A 19574-nucleotide genomic window follows, 5' to 3' on the forward strand; every position below is an offset into this window, starting at 1 on the left:
TATATTGTGGCAGTTGAAATCTTCTTTCTTTGTGTGATCAGGATATTATTAATCGTACAAAATGGACCACTGAAACCAGCCAGACAAAATAAAATTCAGGTTCACAAATTGAGCTCTCCAGTTATGTCATTCTCCTGTTAAGGGTTAAATGGAGCCTAAGANGAGGGGGGGGGGAATAAAAATGCCCAAATGATGCAAATTACTGGTTGATATTAAGGATAGCAACTAGTACAAACTCAGTCAATGTACATGGACATCATGATAAAATCCAGAAATGAATTGTGAATAAAGTTGCACAATTGATTGTTACTGATGCATGATTCCTGCGAGGCCGCCAGAGTGCATTGAGTGTATGCACTCTTCATCAGGGGCCATTTAATCTAAGTCAACAAATGTACCTCCGTTCTTACGAAGTCAGGTGTACCACTGCTATTTGAATAGAAACTAGGTGTTAGGATATTAGTTGTATATGGTTCTTGCCATCAACTTCAGAGTACCATGATTTCCATGCTTCAGCATAGTGCGAGAACAGGTCTTTCAAAGCTGAGAAAACAACCATGAAGCAAGTTCTGGTAAGCAAAATTTGGGACAGCATTAGAGAAAATTAATGAGCATGTATTTTAAGAATAGTGTATATGTGCGTGCACTGAATTCTTCTTTTTTGAAACCACAACTGAATAAATTGAATAATGCCACTTAATGAGGAGTCTCCATTTACTAAGTGTGGTTAAAGAATGGAAGGTTTTTTCTTCTTTCCCATATGTATAATTGATTAATAGACAAGAAATGGTTATTGTAATTTTAAGCACTGGACTAAACAAATAATCAGTTGATGATAACTCTTCTAATATGACTGAAATTAATCGAGTAAAGTACCTTGATTATGATACTGAGGCCGATAAGTGGAGGCTAGACTTTCCCGATCTATGACCTGTTTTTCTTTTTCATCTTGAGAAGCTCCAACCTTGTGCACATTCGCAGGAGCAAAAGGACCGAACTGGTAACTCTTGCCTCCTGTTTTTGCCCTTTCAACCTCGTTATCCAAAGTCTCCTGTTTAATTTGAATTGGTATATGTGGTTTGAGGAAACTAGGTGCATCCCCATCCACCTTGAACCTCTTTACAGTAGCATTAGTAAGGTCAGTTCCAAAAACCCTCTTCCTGGATTCACTCAAAACCAAGGACTCCACATTTCCTTTACCAGGTTTTCCATTCAGCCCCAACCATCTGAAAGCTGGTTTCCTTGTTTCAGGATGATGCGTCTGAACATCATTGAAGAGATAGATAAGCGCTAGGGTTACAAACATTTTAATCTTTTTGAGCTTGTCCATGCGAAAGTGTATTGATGAGAACAAAATATGGAAGTTTTGTACAAACAGTTTTGGTTTTATAGTCCTATCACTCAATAAGATGTCTCACCTTCTCAATAAAATTCATGGAAGACAGAACATTAGCTATATCATACAACCTTCTAACCTTTGCTGCAGAGTTGCAAAAAGTAAACATTAACCAAAGAGTCATACATATTTTGTTTCAGAAATAGCATAACAAAAGTGAAGGTACGCTACTTCTTGTAGTCATTGAATTGCGGCTTCCATCCCCAAGCAGTAGTTTTGCAGCATCATCAAGAGAAATCATATCCATCTGAACAATAATCTTAACATTATAAAACTGTATAGATTACAAATAGAATAAACCACAGTTGCAAATAATTTGAACATTATCTTACATCAGTGCAAAGAAAAAGCTTAACAAAATTCTGAGTCAGAAGCCCAAGAGACTTCTCTTTTCTATTTTCACCTAAATATGGAAATAAATAAATCAATGATTGAACACTTGCCATGTCCAAGATTAGGAATCAGCCACAATCCACATCGAACAATGAGGAGAAAATGGCCAAGATTGATTACCAGATCTGTTCGACAAAGAGCATTTAGGAACAGATTAGAGTATGATTTATCAGTTTGACTTGAGTTGTTAAAATCTGAGCACATCTCGTCTTCTTCATCATCTGAAGTCTAAGGAAAATAATAATGTCAAATAAGATGATAAAGAATCCTGCAATCTCATGACACCCAAGAATTCATTGGTGAGAAAACATGGTGCTACATATATAAAGGAAAGAAAAACTTTCATTTCAGTTGGATCTGTCCACGACAACATAAGGTGAATCATCCAAATTAAAACTTTCAATCAAGAGATAGGCAAATAAATCTTTAGATAGGAGCATACTTTCTCAGAGTAGCTTGTTTCAACAGCAGAGCCATTCTCATTTAAGCCCTCTTTCTGCCGCGGGGGAGGGGGGAGTGGAATATCAAAAGATCTTGAATATATAAAATCTACAAATTCGGCCGAGCCTCGAGGAAAACAACGAAATCAGAGAAGAAAAGTGTTATTTACTTTTAGGTCTTCCAAAGCCTTAGGGATTGCCCCAAACCCTTTCCATGTATAGCGATTCTTGGCCTTCCGTGCAAGGATCTGAGATACAGAAATGCAGAATCCTAATTTCCAGGTCTAGATTAAAATCCCATGTAAACTCCCAAATATTCATTAAATTATGAAGAGGTTCAGATTTTAGAACTTCTTACGCCAATGCTTTCCAGAACGTTCACGATGTCATAAATTCGTCGCCTTTCCACCCCTGCAACAAAATTAAACGAAATCCCAGATCCAGATTACCAAGCAATGTTTTTATTGAGAAGCTCATTAAAATCAGACTCAATTAAATTTCAAGGGGTTCATTGCCGATCCATACCAAGTCGTGAAGCTGCATCGTCGAGCCCAATTGTTTCGACACCATCTCTATTATACAAGCTCAGGAAACTGAACAAAAAAAACAAAAAAACAAAATCAACCAACAAATTTTCCAAACTACAGCTCGTGCACAAAATTATGAACTTGAAATTTCAGCAACACACACACACACAAATTGAAAGAAATGGGAAGAATGGGTCCTCGATTTAAAACGAAAGACAGAAATTACTTGGTGCACAAGAGACCCAGAGATTTCTGTTTGCGGCAATATGGGACATCTTTAGATCCAGAATCCATGGCTGCCGCTCCATTGAACTCAGGTAAAGCCATATGAATCTCTTCAAACAAGTATATCGATCTGTAAGCAACAACACGGATGCATATGCGACCAAAACACACACAATACAGCGTGTCAATGCGTCTGCGTGTGCTTGGAAACCGTTAAAAAGGGTTCCATTTCAGTGGCGGCAATCGAATAAATCAAGGGTTTGTATGTGCAATACGATTGCGATAATTTGTCGATTTGGGGGAGGGAATTCGAATGTTTGAAAATAGGCCATGTAAAACAGCGGAAATTTGAACATTATCTTTGAATGCTGAGAGGCGCCGGTTAGCACGAAATTACTGTTTTGACCTCGCCGGAGTTTGTTTGTGTTTTACTGCGAGTGGACAATCGTGGAATTTCGCGTGGGGTTGGGTGATTTGCGGGGAATATTATGATGTAATTACTCATCACGTGGGTAGATGTGCCTTTTACTCGGTTGTTTAATCATTCAATTAATTTTACTAATTTTATTATTTCTCTTTTTATTCATGGATCCGTCACGATTATCGTCTTCGAATTGAAACGATAGTACAGAACCGAAAACTGAAACCGTTGTGTGTATATCTGCACCAACAATTATTTATTTCATTTTTAGACAATATGACCCATGTAGAGATGTCAATGAGGCGGGTATGGGTAACCCAAGATCCGTCCCATGAAGAAAACTTTGAGTCATTACCCGCCCCACCCAAGTTAAATATTCTTCGGACTCGCCTTACCTCGAATACGAAATGGGGCCGGGTAGACCCGTTAGACCCGTGAGGCCCGATTTTTTTTTTAAATGAAAACAGTAATCTTCTTATCACATGACTGAATTATGAAACAAACAAGCCTTTAAATACAATACAATAGAAAACTAATTCATGTCTTCGACCACACTTATAAATAACAAACAAATTATTTTTACGACATAATGAATTAAATGAAAATTAATAAAACTAAAACCTTAGAGTATTTATATCAACATATATGGAGCAGGTCAGGGCGGGTATTATAGGACCCATGACCTGCCCCATATCCAGACGGGTCTGAAAAATTGTACCCGAGACCCGTCCCATGACCCATTTAGTGTGCCCAAACCCGCCCCAGACAGGACGGATCCATTGCGGGTCTAGATAAAACCCGAACCCATTGACATCCCTAGACCCATGTAATACAATGTTTTCAGGTTATGTTACTCGCCAGAGGTGATCGATAGAAAGAATGTGTGGAGAATTGATAGATTGTCTTCATGACTTGTATTCTCAGTATCTTCGTTATGAGATCTTAATTCTAAAATTCCATTTGTTTCTTAGTTTTGTTTGTCTTTAGTAATACAATATAATGTAAATTGTACAATGTTGTGAGACAAGCTGCACATATAAGTACAGCTCCGGGTTAAATGAAATCTTCTTACTTCTCAATGCAATCCGCATACCGTGGCAGTTGAAATCTTCTCGGTTTAATCAGGATATTATTGTTCACTTACAAAATCGACCACTGATTTAACAGTTTTATCACTACAAAACCAGCCGGACAGAATCACATTCTCGTGTTAAGAGTTCAATGAAGCCTCAGAATGGAAAAGAAAAAAGAAAAAAAGAAGAAAAAACAAAATTCCCCATACGATGCAAGTTACTGGTTGATATTTAGGATAGCAACCAGTACAAACTTTCAGTCAATGTATATGGATGCTCAAATTTGAGAAGGGATCAAGGATGCCAACACAGATCCTAGAGTCTATCATGAGAAAATCCAGAAATGAATTGTGAATAAAATTGCATAATTGATCGTTACAGATGCATGATTCCTGCGAGATCGCCAGAGTGCATCGAGTATATGCCTTCTGGAGCCATTTACTCTAAGTCAACAGATGTATCTCCGTTCTTAGAAAGTGATGTGTACCACTGCTATTTGAATAGAAACTAGGGTGTTACGACGTCAGTTGTACATGGTTCTTGCCAGCAACTTCAGAGTACCATGATTTCCATGCTTCAACATAGTGCGAGAACAGGTCTTTCAAAGCTGAGAAAACAACCATCAAACGAGTTTCTGGTAAGCAAAATTTGGGACAATATTACTATATTAGTGAAACTATTGAGCATGATTTTAAGAGTAGTGGTGTATATGTGCGTGCACTGAATTCTTCTGTTTTGAAACCACATACTGAATAAATTGAATAATGCCACTTAATGAGGAGTCTCCATTTACTAAGTGTGGTTAAAGAATGGAAGGTTTGTCTTCTTTCCCACATGTATAATTGATTAATAGACAAGAAATGGTTGGTGTAATTTTAACCACTGGACTAAACAAATAATAAGTTGATGGCTCTTCTAATGTGATTGAAACAAATCGAGTAAAGTACCTTGATTATGATACTGAGGCCTATAAGTGGAGGCAAGACTTTCCCAATCTATGATCTGTTTTTCTTTTTCATCTTGAGAAGCTCCGCCCTTGTGGACATTTGCAGGAGCAAAAGGACCAAACTGGTAACTCTTGCCTCCTGTCTTTATCCTTTCAACCTCATTATCGAAATTCTCTTGTTTAATTTGAATTGGTATATGTGGTTTGAGGAAATGGGATGCATCCCCATCCACCTTGAACCTCTTAATAGTAGCATTAGTAAGGTCAGTTCCAAAAACCCTCTTCTTGGACTCTCTCAAAACCAAGGAATCCACATTTCGTTTATCAGGTTTTCCATTCAGCCCCAACCATATGAAAGCAGGTTTCCTTGTTTCAGGATGATGCGTCTGAAAATCATTCAAGAGATATATAAGCGCTAAAGTTGCATGCACTTTAATCTTTTTAAGCTTGTTCATGCAAAAGTTTATTGATGAGAACAAAATATGAAAGTTCGTGACAACAGTTTTGGTTTTATACTCCTATCACTCAATAAGATGTCTCACCTTCTCAATAAAATTCATGGAAGATAGAACATTAGCTATATCATAGAGCCTTCTAACCTTTGCTGCAGAGTTGCAAAAAGTAAACATTAACCAAAGGAGTCGTACATGTTTTATTTCAGAAATAACATAGCAAAAGTGAAGGTACGCTACTTCTTGTAGTCATTGAATTGCGGCTTCCATCCCCAAGCAGTAGTTTTGCAGCATCATCAAGAGAAATCATATCCATCTGAACAATAATCTTAACATTATAAAACTGTATAGATTACAAATAGAATAAACCACAGTTGCAAATAATTTGAACATTATCTTACATCAGTGCAAAGAAAAAGCTTAACAAAATTCTGAGTCAGAAGCCCAAGAGACTTCTCTTTTCTATTTTCACCTAAATATGGAAATAAATAAATCAATGACTCAACACTTGCAATGTCAAAGAATAGGAATCAGTCACAATCCACGTCGAACAAACAATGAGGAGTAAATGGCCAAGATTAATTACCAGATCTGTTTGACAGAGAACATTTAGGAACAGAATTAGAGTCTGATTTATCAGTTTGACTTGAGTTGTTCATATCTGAGCACATCTCATCTTCTTCATCATCTGAAGTCTAAGGAAAAGAATAATGTCAGCTAAGATGATAAATAATCCTGCAATCTGATGACNGAAAGAAAAACTTTCATTTCAGTTGGATCTGTCCACGACAACATAACGAGAATCATCCAAATTAAAACTTTCAATCAAGAAATAGGCAAATAAATCTTTAGATAGGAGCATACTTTCTCAGAGCAGCTTGTTTCAACTGCAGAGCCATTCTCCTTTAAGCCCTCTTTCTGCAGGGAGGAAAAGATCAAAAGATCTTGAACATATAAAATCTACAAATTCAGCCAAGCCTCGAGGAAAACAACAAAATCAGAGAAGAAAAGTGGTGTTTACTTTTAGGTCTTCCAAAGCCTTGGGGATTGCCCCAAACCCTTTCCATGTATAGCGATTCTTGGCCTTCCGTGCAAGGATCTGAGATACAGAAATGCAGAATCCTAATTTCCAGGTCTAGATTAAAATCCCATGTAAACTCCCAAATATTCATTAAATTATGAAGAGGTTCAGATTTTAGAACTTCTTACGCCAATGCTTTCCAGAACGTTCACGATGTCATAAATTCGTCGCCTTTCCACCCCTGCAACAAAATTAAACGAAATCCCAGATCCAGATTACCAAGCAATGTTTTTATTGAGAAGCTCATTAAAATCAGACTCAATTAAATTTCAAGGGGTTCATTGCCGATCCATACCAAGTCGTGAAGCTGCATCGTCGAGCCCAATTGTTTCAACACCATCTCTATCATACAAGCTCAGGAAACTGAACAAAAATAAAATAAAATAAAATCGACCCACAAAATTTTCAAACTACACCTCGTGCACAAAATTATGAACTTGAAGTTTCAGCAACACACGCACAAAAATTGAAAGAAATGGGAAGAATGGGTCTTTGATTCAAAACGGAAGACAAAAAAATTACTTGGCGCACAAGAGACCCAGAGATTTCTGTTTGCGGCAATATGGAACATCTTTAGATCCAGAATCCATGGCTGCCGCTGCATGGAACTCAGGTAAAGCCATGTGAATCTCTTCAAACAAGTATGTCGATATATAAGCAACAACACAGATGTATATACGACCAAAACACACACAATAAAGCGTGTCACTGCGTGTGCTTGGAGACCGTTAGAAAGGGTTCCATTGCAGTGGCGGCAATCGGATGAATCAAGGGTTTGTAAGTGAAATACGATTACGATAATTTGCCGATTTGGGGGAGGGAATTCGAATGTTTGAAAATGGGGCATGCAAAAACAGCGGGAATTTGAACATTGTTTTTTGGATGCTCAGACGTGCCCGTTAGTAATAAATTACTGTTTTGCCCTCGCTGAAGCGTGGTTTGTGTTATACTGCCGGGGTTCAATTGTGGAATTTCGCATGGGGTTGGGTGATTTGCGAGGAATCTTGTGATGTAATTACTCATCACGTGGGTAGATTTGCTTTTAATCCGTTGTTTTAATCATTTAATTTTACTAATTTTATTATTTCTTTTTATACTCGCCAATCCAATCACTGTTATCTTTGCTGAAACGAAACAATCGTACATAACAAATAACTGGAAACAGTTGTTTCAGTTGTGAATCTAAAATAAATCGAGAACTAACGACTCTATTTTTGACTCGGGATAACGAGAAACTGCCATTGAGATCGGAAACGATATTAAATGAAAATATAACGGGTATCATAAATTAGTTTTGAGTATCAATTTCCTTTTACAAAATATAAAATTTCTTGATTAGTATATAAAATAGGTTATGTTTTTTTTTAAATGAAAGAATTTATTGACTTATATAACTGAATCGGATTTGAAATTCACTTGAATTACATTTGGATTTTATGAAAGATTTGAGGATATAATTATAAATAACTTCATGTTGAGATTAATTTGATTTCTTAAAAACCATAGAAAAAATTAAGAACTTATATAATAGGATATAGACCGATTTTGAGATCCACTTGGATTGAAATGTTTGGATTTGATACAGTATCGTAAGAGAGGATTTGAAACAAATTTTGAGATGAATTCGAAATCGTCACAATGATTTAAAAAATTAACTATTTAGAATTTGATTTGATATACGTTGCTAAATAGATTTGCTCAAACAAACAAATGATTTGTTATTATATATGTAAATTTTATAAAATTGTGTTTTAATCGAAGAATTTTTATCATTGTATATTGTTTACAATTAAATAATATATCAAAATTTAAATGTTCGCATTATTTATTAATACATTACTATCCCCCGATATAATGAATTTCAAATGACTTCGTTATCTGTTGAATTTGAAATTTGTCATAATCGACATAAAAATAGTATATTAACATATAATATATGAATTTGAAATTCCTAGTTTCACGTTAAAAAAAAAAAACAAAAATACATTTAAAATTATCCATCCAAACTCAATTTTATTTCAAATTGATTCATCTATTTAAATACGACCTCAAATGTAATTATTCCTGACAAAGATCTCGAAATCCATATTTGACATATCAATTCAAGATAACATTTTGAATATTTGTTGATAAATGTTAGAGCTGTCAAAACGAGCTAACTAGTCAAGACAATCCGCAATCCATCACTTGGCAGCATGGGGTAGGCCGATCAGTCATTTGGACGCGTTGAGAAACATACCTATTTTACTAGATGGGATGAGCTTACATATTAAGTTGGTCGGGGCAAGTTGGTTGCATCCGACCATAGTCTATTATTTGGTGGGGTCGGACAGATCAATCCAACAACCTCAACCTATTTTGATTTCTCTGATAGATGTACATATTTTTTGAATTTTTGTTCATATTTGATACATTTTACTAGCTCTATATTTTTGTCCTGGAGAAACAGGAAAATATTTTTATGTTTTTGTAAAAGATCTAAATTCAATACTTATTTGAGCTGAAACCACCAGGCGACGTCGACACAATCAGATAAAATTGGTTAAATAACTTCGGTCAACTATTTTTTTAAGAAAATGACCTCCTCAAATACTATTTTTTTAAGAAAATGACTTCCTCAAGTGAAATTATCTCGAAATCAACTTTTTCATTTGAAGAGATCATTCTCTTTAAAAAAAAAAAAAAAAAAAATTGACCGAAGATAAAAAAATAAATGACCCTTCATCCAACCCCTTCATCCTCCTTTACGTTCCGTCTCGAATTCAAATTTCACTATCTGAGCTTCACCTTTGAACCCCGACAACCTTCTATTCACACGAAAAATAAATCTCTCCGAACACACGCATAGAGTGAGAGAAAGTAATGTGAAGAATTAAAATAGGACGGGAAGCAAAATTCTCCTGAACAATGTCCTCTAAAGAAACCTGCCGTACTGAGCTTCGCGCCGCCGTCCGCCACCTCAGTGACCGTGGCCTGTACACAGCTTCCAAATGGTAAAGCTTTTAACCACTTCAAAAACCCATCTTTTTTCCATTAAAGGATTGTCCGATTAGTTAAAAGGCCCAGCCTTTTCTTTCTGGTTTTTATGATTCTTGATTTCTTCAGGGCAGCGGAGCAATTGATGGGAATAGAACAAGACCCTTCAAAGCACACCCCGTCACATACCAGATTCCAGCGTGGCAGCTCCAGCATCCGTCGTCGCTTCCGCAGCACTAATGCCGGAGATTCATCGGCCACACCTTCTGCCGGGATGTCATATGTTGCCACGCCGACAATGATGGGGATGGAAGAGTATGATTATGATCCGATTGACGGTGATATTTATCTGCTGGCAAAGTCTTACTTTGACTGCAAGGAGTATAGGAGGGCTGCTCATGTGCTACGAGATCAGACTGGGAAGAAAGCAGTATTCTTGCGCTTCTACTCTCTATATTTGGTTGGTTTCTGACTTAAATGTGGGATGCATTTGTATTTCGATGTTGGTTTACATGTTGGCTGATTGAACTCTGGCTGTTGCTTGAACTAATAGTTCATTAGTTCAAGCAAAACTTTTGGAAAATGAAGAAAATTGAACTATGCATTATACAATTCCTCATCTTTCAGATTTTGAGCAACTAGTCTAGGGGTGGCTCATGACTGGTTTTCTAATGCTCGACCAATGAATATCAAGGTTTAGTATTGTCAACTTGAGTGTGTTGTATCTCTTAATTTAGTATCCTTATGGGTCGATTTAGCCTATTCAGATCTTGCTATGAATTTGAGATGCTCTGGAAATGAATACTTGTCCTTTATCCCTTATTCTACTTCAATTTTAGCATCAACAGATTTTGAATAAAATATAAGTGGAAGGGTAGTTTTGTTTCTTAGATTGTGCCGCAGAACGACACAACATAAACATTCGATTTTCTGAAAGTACCCTCCAGCATGTTCTGTATGTAGATAGGATTGTTTGGCCGGTTAATGCTTAGGTTAAATGACTCAGCATTTAGATCAGTTTCTTTCTGTGCAGATATGTGGTTTGTGGATCAGTATATCTCATGAGACTTTCAGTGGAAATATCAACATTGCAATAACTTATTACATTTTTACTATTGAATCAGAAGAGAATCGAATATGTATGAATAGTGAAGATCTCTTCTGATTTGAGCATTTCATTGGGTTCCAAAATCATCACTTTGGATGAACTAATCAATTGTCTTCTGTAAAGCATAGGAAATTGACTTTTTTCCTGTTACTTATCTTTCATGTGTGAAAGGAAGGAGGAGGTAACATTGCTTTTACTCGAGCTACAGCAAGTAGTTCGAAACTTGTGCTTCATTTTGCGTCAATGGTTAGCAAACATGTATTCCTTCGAAGGTCCGCTTGAACATTTTGATTAATACTTAATAGCTAAATACAAATAGACAAACATATGATTGAAGATTCACACGGAGAGGAAATAATAGAAACTTTTGATTTTTGGACTCATATGATTAATGTTATACAAGGGTAGATAACAACATCAATCGTCTTATTGTGAATATTTGTGTACTTTTCGCTTATCTCGTTGCACATTCATGCTGCAGTAAACACATATAACCAGCAACAGTACTTGATGCAATATGAGATTGTGTTAAAATCCTGAGAACATAGAATTCTGGGGGAAAAAACTGGAAAGCGGGAACAAGAAATCCCTGTAAATTATGGCAAGAAAGTGCTAAACAAGAAGATTTTGAAAGGTACCTCAAAACAACTACTGTAAGTAGTGAGACCAAGAAAGCTCATTTCTATTTTAAAAGCCAGAAGAGTTTTGCACGTGGAATTTATGTGCAAGTTGCTCATGCGACTATCTATCAATGTCCCATATGGTTGGAATTAGCAATTCTTTGCATAAAAAAAGATTATATGTAGATACTCATGCTCGGGGTGTTAAATTTTGACATCGGTACTTGAGCATTAAAATAGGATCCCATTTATGAAAAGGAAGGAACACAAACCCAGCCATAAGATCTTGCTTTGGCACGCTTCGGTTTGTGCTCCTATTGACCAAAATGATCTGTGAGATTTGGGAAAAAGTAAATTCTTCTAGTTATTATGTGGTTGAGCAGGGGACCACTATCTTATATCTCTCTATCTTGCCCCCTCCCTCCCCCTCCCTCATTCTTAATATATATCTGTGCCCATCATAAATAAGCTTCTAACTCATGGCTGATTGGTGAAATTACAAGAAGTTCATTAATTGAAGTTGTCAGGCTTTAAAGAAGTTATGCATGTTTGATGAACATTGACTGTTAGATTTCTGATTCACCATGTAATAGGTCCGGTTATCTGAAATTTAAACAGTGGTGGCATTATCTTTTCTTTCTTTTTTTTCCTGAGTTAAAGTGGTGGCATGATTTTGATTACATGTTTACTCAACATGGAGAAGAGGCATACAAAATGTTGATTGTTGCCATGAGATTTTAGCCATGTAACTGGTATCTATTGTAACCCTTGCACTGGTATCTATTGTAACCCATGAACAGAAACAATTTGGAGCAAGCATATGGGCCTTTGGTGTTAGGTCTATTTCTCTATGTGATTCCAACCTGCATAATTATGATTGCAATTTCCAGCTGTTTGTGGTACTGGGCATTGCGTACAAGTGATCCTCTTTTTCCCATTATTAAATGTGCATTGTGGCTTCATGAGCTGTATCATCTTACAAAAAGTTTCACATATTTTATCTTCCACAAAGGCTTAATTAAATTTTATTCACTTCCTTTTCTTGATGAAGGCCGGGGAAAAACGAAAAGAAGAAGAGATGATAGAACTCGAGGGACCTTTGGGCAAGAGTGATGCTGTGAACCGAGAACTGGTTTCTCTTGAGAAAGAACTGTCAACACTGCATAAAAATGGAACAATTGACCCTTTTGGTCTCTATGTGTATGGACTTGTTCTCAAGGAGAAAGGCAGTGAGAATATCGCTAGGGCTGTGCTTGCTGAGTCTGTGAATAACTACCCTTGGAACTGGAGTGCTTGGTCTGAGCTACAAGTCTTGTGTACCACAAGTGAGGCATTAAATAGTCTTAATCTCAGTAATCACTGGATGAAGGACTTTTTCCTTGCCAGTGCTTACCAAGAACTCCGGATGCTTAACGAATCCTTGGCAAAGTATGAATATTTACAAGGAACATTCACTTGCAGCAATTACATCCAAGCCCAAATAGCTAAAGCTCAATATAATCTCAGGGAGTTCGAACAGGTGGAAATTATATTCGAAGAACTCTTAAGAAACGATCCTTATAGGATTGAAGATATGGATATGTATTCCAATGTGCTCTATGCCAAGGAATGTTTCTCTGCGTTGAGTTATCTAGCCCACCGTGTGTTCTTGACTGATAAATACCGACCTGAGTCATGCTGCATAATTGGGAACTATTACAGTTTGAAAGGGCAGCATGAAAAGTCGGTTGTGTATTTCCGTAGGGCTCTTAAACTGAATAAGAATTACTTATCAGCATGGACTCTTATGGGTCACGAGTACGTGGAGATGAAGAACACCTCAGCTGCAATTGATGCCTATCGAAGGGCAGTAGATATAAATTGTTGTGACTTTAGAGCTTGGTATGGATTAGGCCAAGCATATGAAATGATGGGAATGCCCTTTTATGCACTTCATTATTTTAAAAAATCAGTGTTCTTGCAGCCAAATGATTCTCGGTTGTGGATTGCAATGGCTCAGTGCTATGAAACTGAGCAACTTCATATGCTCGAAGAAGCCATCAAATGTTATAAACGAGCAGCGAATTGCAATGACAGGGAAGCCATTGCTCTCCACCAGTTGGCAAAGCTTCACTGTGAACTTGGACATACCGAAGAGGCGGCATTTTATTACAAGCAGGATTTGGAGAGAATGGAGGCTGAAGAGAGGGAAGGGCCAAATATGGTTGAAGCATTGATGTTTCTTGCTCAACATTGTAAAAACCAGGAGAAATTTGATGAAGCAGAACTTTATTGTGCTCGTCTTCTTGACTATACTGGGCCAGTAAGTTATATTAGATTGTGTGCTTTATGTTACGTGGGTAGTGTGAATTGTGATTCTCATTGCACCATCGCTTCTGTGTGCAGGAGAAAGAGACTGCAAAGAATCTTCTTCGAGGAATAAGATACTCGAGGGATGTCGAGCATTTCCCTCCTTAAATTACTTAAACTTAAGCGGTGAGGCTGCTTTGATGATTGTCAAATCCATGTGTTTGCAATTTATTTTCTACTATTTAATGATATTTTTTTCTATATCAACAGATTTTAAATCTTTATCAGATGGAGTAACCTGATATCCGCCCTTCCAACTCAAACCATATCCTTCGTTTCAAACTTCGTCCGAGAGAATTTCATGAATGTTGAACCGAGGATATGAACCTGATGAGTACCAGATTGCCGGAACACATCAGAAAGTTAAGGACTTCACATACTTCATTCAACAGACAACAATGGCGTGTCTATCAAATGTTGCTCTTTGGTTCCCTTTCCGTATTAGTTTATTTGTGATATCGTTTTTGCAAGACTGTAAACACTAGAATACACTACCTTTCGAGGCCTATGCTTTTGTCTGTAAAAATTATCAATTTCTCCGGATGGAAATGTCCAATAAACCTTAAAGCATCCTTGTGTACTTGCTACCTATAATTATGTGCATCCTTTGAAAAATCTGATTTTGTTTATTCCTAATTCTTAGATTTCTATATCAATACAATGCCATTGAAAAGATGTTGACACTTGACACAAATCACAAATGAAACCTAAACCTGTTGCTGAGGCAAAACTGCAAAAGAACAAGAAGCACAGAATGCTCCAAAATTACTTCAAATTTTATCCATTAATGACTGCCTGGAATGTCCATGGACTTCATATCTTTTGTACAAATTTTTTCTGCGTTCTTCTGTACTGAAGTGGCTGTCTGGTTACACTTCAGCTTAACTAGTTAATTCTGTCAAACGGAATTCAAAAACTAATGTGGTCCTTGATGATCGTTCAACAAATAAAGGGGATCTCTAGGAAGCCATAGAGCTGGCGAAGCTGCTATTGTGTTCGAGCATGGAGCAACATTGAGGCACTGATGCCTAAGCTTCGTCACTCTGATTATTCTACGGAGCCACGATTCCAGGAGTTAGCTGCAAAGGAAGGAGCTGAACCAAGATTTCGCTGCAATGTAAAGGACTTCGTTGTTGGAAGACATGGTTTTGGTAGCATCAAGTTCTTTGTGGAAATATGTGAGAAAGCTTGATCTCCAATGGACAAGGTCTCAATAAACCTGCCAAGATGACGCTTCTTTATTTTAAAAATACAGTGTTCTTGCAACCAAATGATTCTCGGTTGCTCGAAGAAGCCATCAAATGTTCTAAACCTCAAAGTAGTTCTTCTGGAATCCAATGAACAATAACGATTACTATAGCCTTCGCAGTGATTGAGCAATACAAAATCCAGTAGTAGTTGCCCGGGATAGGACTACGTAGCGATGCCTCGCGGAGTGAGAATAACTAATTATAACTAGTATTCTTGTCTAATGGCTACCTATTATTCTATGCATTTACTGAAAATTCTTGATTTTGTTTCACTATGCTTAGATTTCTATATCAATGCTATCATGGAAATCATCCTGATTTCATGCATAACTTGAAAATAAAAAAGTTAACACAGAAGATATACACAAGTAACAAAAGCACAGCAAAAATAGCACAAAGTTCCATTCAAAATTGCACGTCGAGTACGCACCTAAATGAACTCTAAACCTGCTGTTGAGACAAGAGAACAAGAAGCCCCTGCGGACCGACCAATATCTCACTAAGGAAACTGACCAATCCAAACCAGACAACGGGGGTGACATCAACTCCACCGACGGGTGGAATAAACTTCCTTGTCTGAACAAGAAGTGGCTCTGTCGGAGCATAAGCCACAACGTAAGGGAACTTCTCGACAGGCAACTTGGGATACCAAGACATGACTATCCTCAAAACGAACAGGAACCCGAATGCAGAGAAAAACGGGCCCAAGAACCCAATTGCGAGCTTTGCCGTAGCAGGGTCCAAATCCATTAACACCAGTGTTTCCAGTAATGGAGGACGTGGAATCTTGGAGACTTCGTGTCCACTGATTAAAGAGTCTCTGGATAAGGTTGAAAAGGAGGAAAGAAGAGTGTGATTGCAGGGAGAAGACGAGGGTATCCCTAAAGAACATCGTGCTCTGTATTTGTGTGGAAATCTTGGGATTTGGTACCTTGTGGGAGGGGATTCCAGGATTCCGACAGCAGCAGCAGTAGATGGACAATACATCATCTGTTCAGGCTTGAATTCTAATATTGGAGCCTGGATTCTCATATTTAGGTTGTGTTTAAATATTAATGTGGGCAATGTGTCATTTAAATACGCATGTACATACTTTTTGTGTATAAATATATAATACACCGTTACACACACACACATATATATATATATGATCTGAACATAAAATATTTTTATCCAAGATGAAATGTCTTTAAATTTTTTACAAAAACTCTTATAAGACATCTTAAGAGTCGATTATGTTAGACGGAGCTCCGATCTGATTTATGAAAACATATTAGTTTTTGTATCAAAAGTATTATTTTTCACTATAAATATGGATCTAATCAACATGTCTCACAAATAGGAATCCACAAAACCGTCTTATAAAAAATTCAACTCTTAAACGTTAGATGAAACAAATATGTGTAATCAATTAATACTTCATTTTACGTCTGATAATTAAACTATTTTATAATAGGTTAGCCGGGACGCCCTTTAGTTGTGTCTTTTGTGTTTTCCTAAAAATAGTCTAGTGGCATGTCATCTTGTTCATGCTCAAAATTATCATCTACGTTTAAAAAATAAGCGCAATATATAACTTTGGATATGTATATTCAAAAACTACATTTCAAACTAAAATTAAATTTAAACACGTCAAAAATTATATATATGTTATTTAATTTATATATCACCGTGAATTTAGAAACATTTGAAGGCGATTTTTATGTTACTTATTTAATCAGTATTCATAGCTAATGTTACATATGCCATAGCTAAAAACATTTATGATCGAATATTATTTTTAATCGATAAAATTTACTTTGTGATAGGTTTCTAAAATTCATTGAGTCGATTGCTTATAGTCTATTGCCTATCAAATCAAAGTCTCGAATTTAAGATAATATATCATATTGACATATTCGAAATCCAATTGTAACAAACCATTAACACAACTCAAAGAAAAAAAAACCGAATCGAATTGTTTGCAAATAGTTCATTAAAATATTGGTTAAAACTCGACCTGAACTTGACTTCAATGACAAATTACAGATCTCACAGCCAAATTCTTAAAAGTGGAGAAACATTTTTCCAAACATACCGACTAGATTGAGTTCAAACTCAATAAATATTCAATAAAATCGAACTTGTAAGTTCAACCTCCAATTACTCAAATAAAGTTCGAGCCTAAAAATATTCACTCAGACGAATACCAATTTGAGTTTATATATATCTTTTTTTTTAAAAAAAAAAAAACTAATTCAATCAGTTATTTTTCCATTATTTGACTCTCGTTCATGCTAGAAAGCCGAACATTATGAAAGTGTATTTTGTCAGTGAGAAGTAAAATTTAATAATATATTCAAAATTTTAAAAATACAATCAATCTATACATAGAGATGGTTGAATATTATATTTCTTATTTACTTAAATAATAAATTCCAAAATTGCATATTTATACTCAAAAAACTCATGTAAGACCTACCCTATATCACATGAATAGATAGAAAATAGATACAAGTTTGGTGGTGTTCTTCTGCTTTCACAATTATTCCTTGAAAATAGATAGAAATTTTTATATTATACCTTATGCATAATATTATATAAATATGTATAATAGAGACAATAGTTTGAACTAACCTTCATAACTTTTTTTATGTTGAAATTAATCTTGGCTTAGAAGGTCATAGAATTTAAAGATCCAAACTACATTATTCAAAACACCTCTTTTTTATTATCATGAAAATATGACATTAATCTAGGATGAGTTACAAACCCTATGATATAGATTAAGGTCATTTTTTAGCATGTGATGCTGAGTTCGAAATCTAACTATAAAAATGTAAGGTCCAAAATAAGATAACGTAACCTAACTGCATGCGAATCTAGGGAAAATGAAAAATGACCAATTAAATGGTTTTAATGGCATAAATTTAATAGGGTGTGCATGTTTGCATGTTCAAAATGTACATTTCTACATGAATACATAAAACTGTGTTTTAAAAGTTATTCGAGACGCGATTGAGGAATGGAGGCCATGACCATATGAGAGAAAATATTTTATTAAATAATTATTTTTTATTGTTTAATGTGTGGTATATTTTAAATGAAATTTTCGAAAATGATGTATTTTGAGGTGTTTTATACGTGGCTGGAAGGGCTGGGCGCGTTTGGGGGTGTTCGGTTCTGTCGAGTAGGTTGCCTAGGGTTCGATTATGGTCCTAAGAGGGTCAGCTATGGTCTGGTTGGGCTGGTTGGTGGCTAAGGCTGAAGGGTGCATGGTTAGGGAGGCTAGGGTTTTTGAGTTTGGGCAAGAAAGGTTCAGTAGATGGTCTAGGATGGTTCGAAGGTCTTAATGGGCTTGAATTGGGTTGAATATGGTTTAGTTAGGTGTTATTAAGCCTTGGTTGGAATTTGGTAAAGTTTTGTTAAGTTTCGAGTCCATACGAGTCAAAACCGGGATACACGTCTAAGTTTAAAAACGAATTAAGAAATTAGTTGAGAAGCCTAAGTTTACGTCTAAGAAATATTTATGGTTGTATTTTGAGGTGATATGCTATGTTTGTAATGATTTGGGTCGTCATTTTAATGTATAAGGATAAATTGGGAAAGTTGGGATTTCACGGGACAACACGGTCATTTTACACTTGAAAAATGTTAGACGTCCTGACAGTGCCCTAAATGCTTTAATAAATGTTAAAATATTTATGAAATTTTATGATGAAACGTTAATGCTAAAAGACATGTTGAATGCTTGGTTTAAAAGAAAAATGATTTATATGTGCATGAATTTTTATAAGTGATGGAAATATGAAAAGTTGAAGGAGGTTGATTGATTGTGACTAATACGATGATACCTTGATATGTAAGGCCGAGACTCAGTTGACGAGTGAGAGTGTCGTTGATGTCCTCGCCGCCCGGTACCGTGGTAATACGTAGATGGATCCATCGATCTACAGCTAATATGAAAATTACAATTGAGGATCTGAATTCAATAATAATAATAAAAAAAAACGAATATGTATATGATGAAAGAAAATATGATATGATATGTTGAAAGGAAAATGGTAAAGTTTATGTTCATGAAAAGATATTTTATTAAAATTATTTTCATTGTTGCTTGTGAATGTATATGTATTACTCGCTATCATGGTTAAAGTTTGCTAAGTCAATAGACTCAGTAAGTGTGATCGATGCAGGTGAGCTTGATAATAATGGAGGTCTTGATGGTTGGTCTTGCTGGACTGAATGTGTACACAACCCGAGGACCATCGCTAGTTTTCCGCAAAATTATGTTTAAGATTTAAGCTACTTAAAGGATTTTATGTCTTATGATGCTTC

The 19574-nt window shown here is 36.1% G+C and overlaps 2 protein-coding genes and 1 pseudogene across 3 annotated transcripts; 1 reads left to right on the top strand and 2 right to left on the bottom strand.

Moving 5' to 3' along the window:
* Window positions 1-175: 175 nt before the first annotated feature.
* Window positions 176-7808, bottom strand: LOC140974999 (uncharacterized; annotated as a pseudogene).
* A 1875-nt stretch (window positions 7809-9683) lies between these two features.
* On the top strand, window positions 9684-14629 carry LOC140975519 (anaphase-promoting complex subunit 8-like). Of its 2 annotated transcripts, none has more exons than XM_073439261.1 (5): window positions 9684-9947; window positions 10060-10390; window positions 12710-13960; window positions 14044-14133; window positions 14236-14629. In XM_073439261.1, the coding sequence occupies exons 1-4, from the start codon at window positions 9862-9864 to the stop codon at window positions 14113-14115; spliced, it is 1740 nt and encodes a 579-aa protein (XP_073295362.1). In that variant the 5' UTR covers window positions 9684-9861; the 3' UTR covers window positions 14116-14133; window positions 14236-14629. The 2 variants fall into 2 exon arrangements, with proteins under 2 accessions (XP_073295362.1, XP_073295361.1); XM_073439260.1 differs by having other exon boundaries at window positions 14218-14627.
* A 1069-nt stretch (window positions 14630-15698) lies between these two features.
* LOC140975000 (protein COFACTOR ASSEMBLY OF COMPLEX C SUBUNIT B CCB3, chloroplastic-like) lies at window positions 15699-16289 on the bottom strand. The gene is made up of 2 exons (XM_073438493.1): window positions 16189-16289; window positions 15699-16077 (listed from the first exon to the last, which is right to left on the bottom strand). The coding sequence occupies exons 1-2, from the start codon at window positions 16287-16289 to the stop codon at window positions 15699-15701; spliced, it is 480 nt and encodes a 159-aa protein (XP_073294594.1).
* Window positions 16290-19574: the final 3285 nt, after the last annotated feature.

The sequence above is a fragment of the Primulina huaijiensis genome, chromosome 4 (genome assembly GCF_012295235.1).
Source record: "Primulina huaijiensis isolate GDHJ02 chromosome 4, ASM1229523v2, whole genome shotgun sequence".
Lineage (NCBI taxonomy): Eukaryota > Viridiplantae > Streptophyta > Magnoliopsida > Lamiales > Gesneriaceae > Primulina > Primulina huaijiensis.

Coding starts and splice junctions, on each gene's coding strand:
- LOC140975519 (XM_073439261.1), top strand. CDS start 9,862: ATGTCCTCTAAAGAAACCTGCCGTACTGAGCTTCGCGCCGCCGTCCGC. Junction 9,948..10,059: donor CTGTACACAGCTTCCAAATG/GTAAAGCTTTTA, acceptor TGATTTCTTCAG/GGCAGCGGAGCAATTGATGG. Junction 13,961..14,043: donor TTCTTGACTATACTGGGCCA/GTAAGTTATATT, acceptor TTCTGTGTGCAG/GAGAAAGAGACTGCAAAGAA.
- LOC140975000 (XM_073438493.1), bottom strand. CDS start 16,289: ATGAGAATCCAGGCTCCAATATTAGAATTCAAGCCTGAACAGATGATG. Junction 16,078..16,188: donor CTGGAATCCCCTCCCACAAG/GTACCAAATCCC, acceptor AACCTTATCCAG/AGACTCTTTAATCAGTGGAC.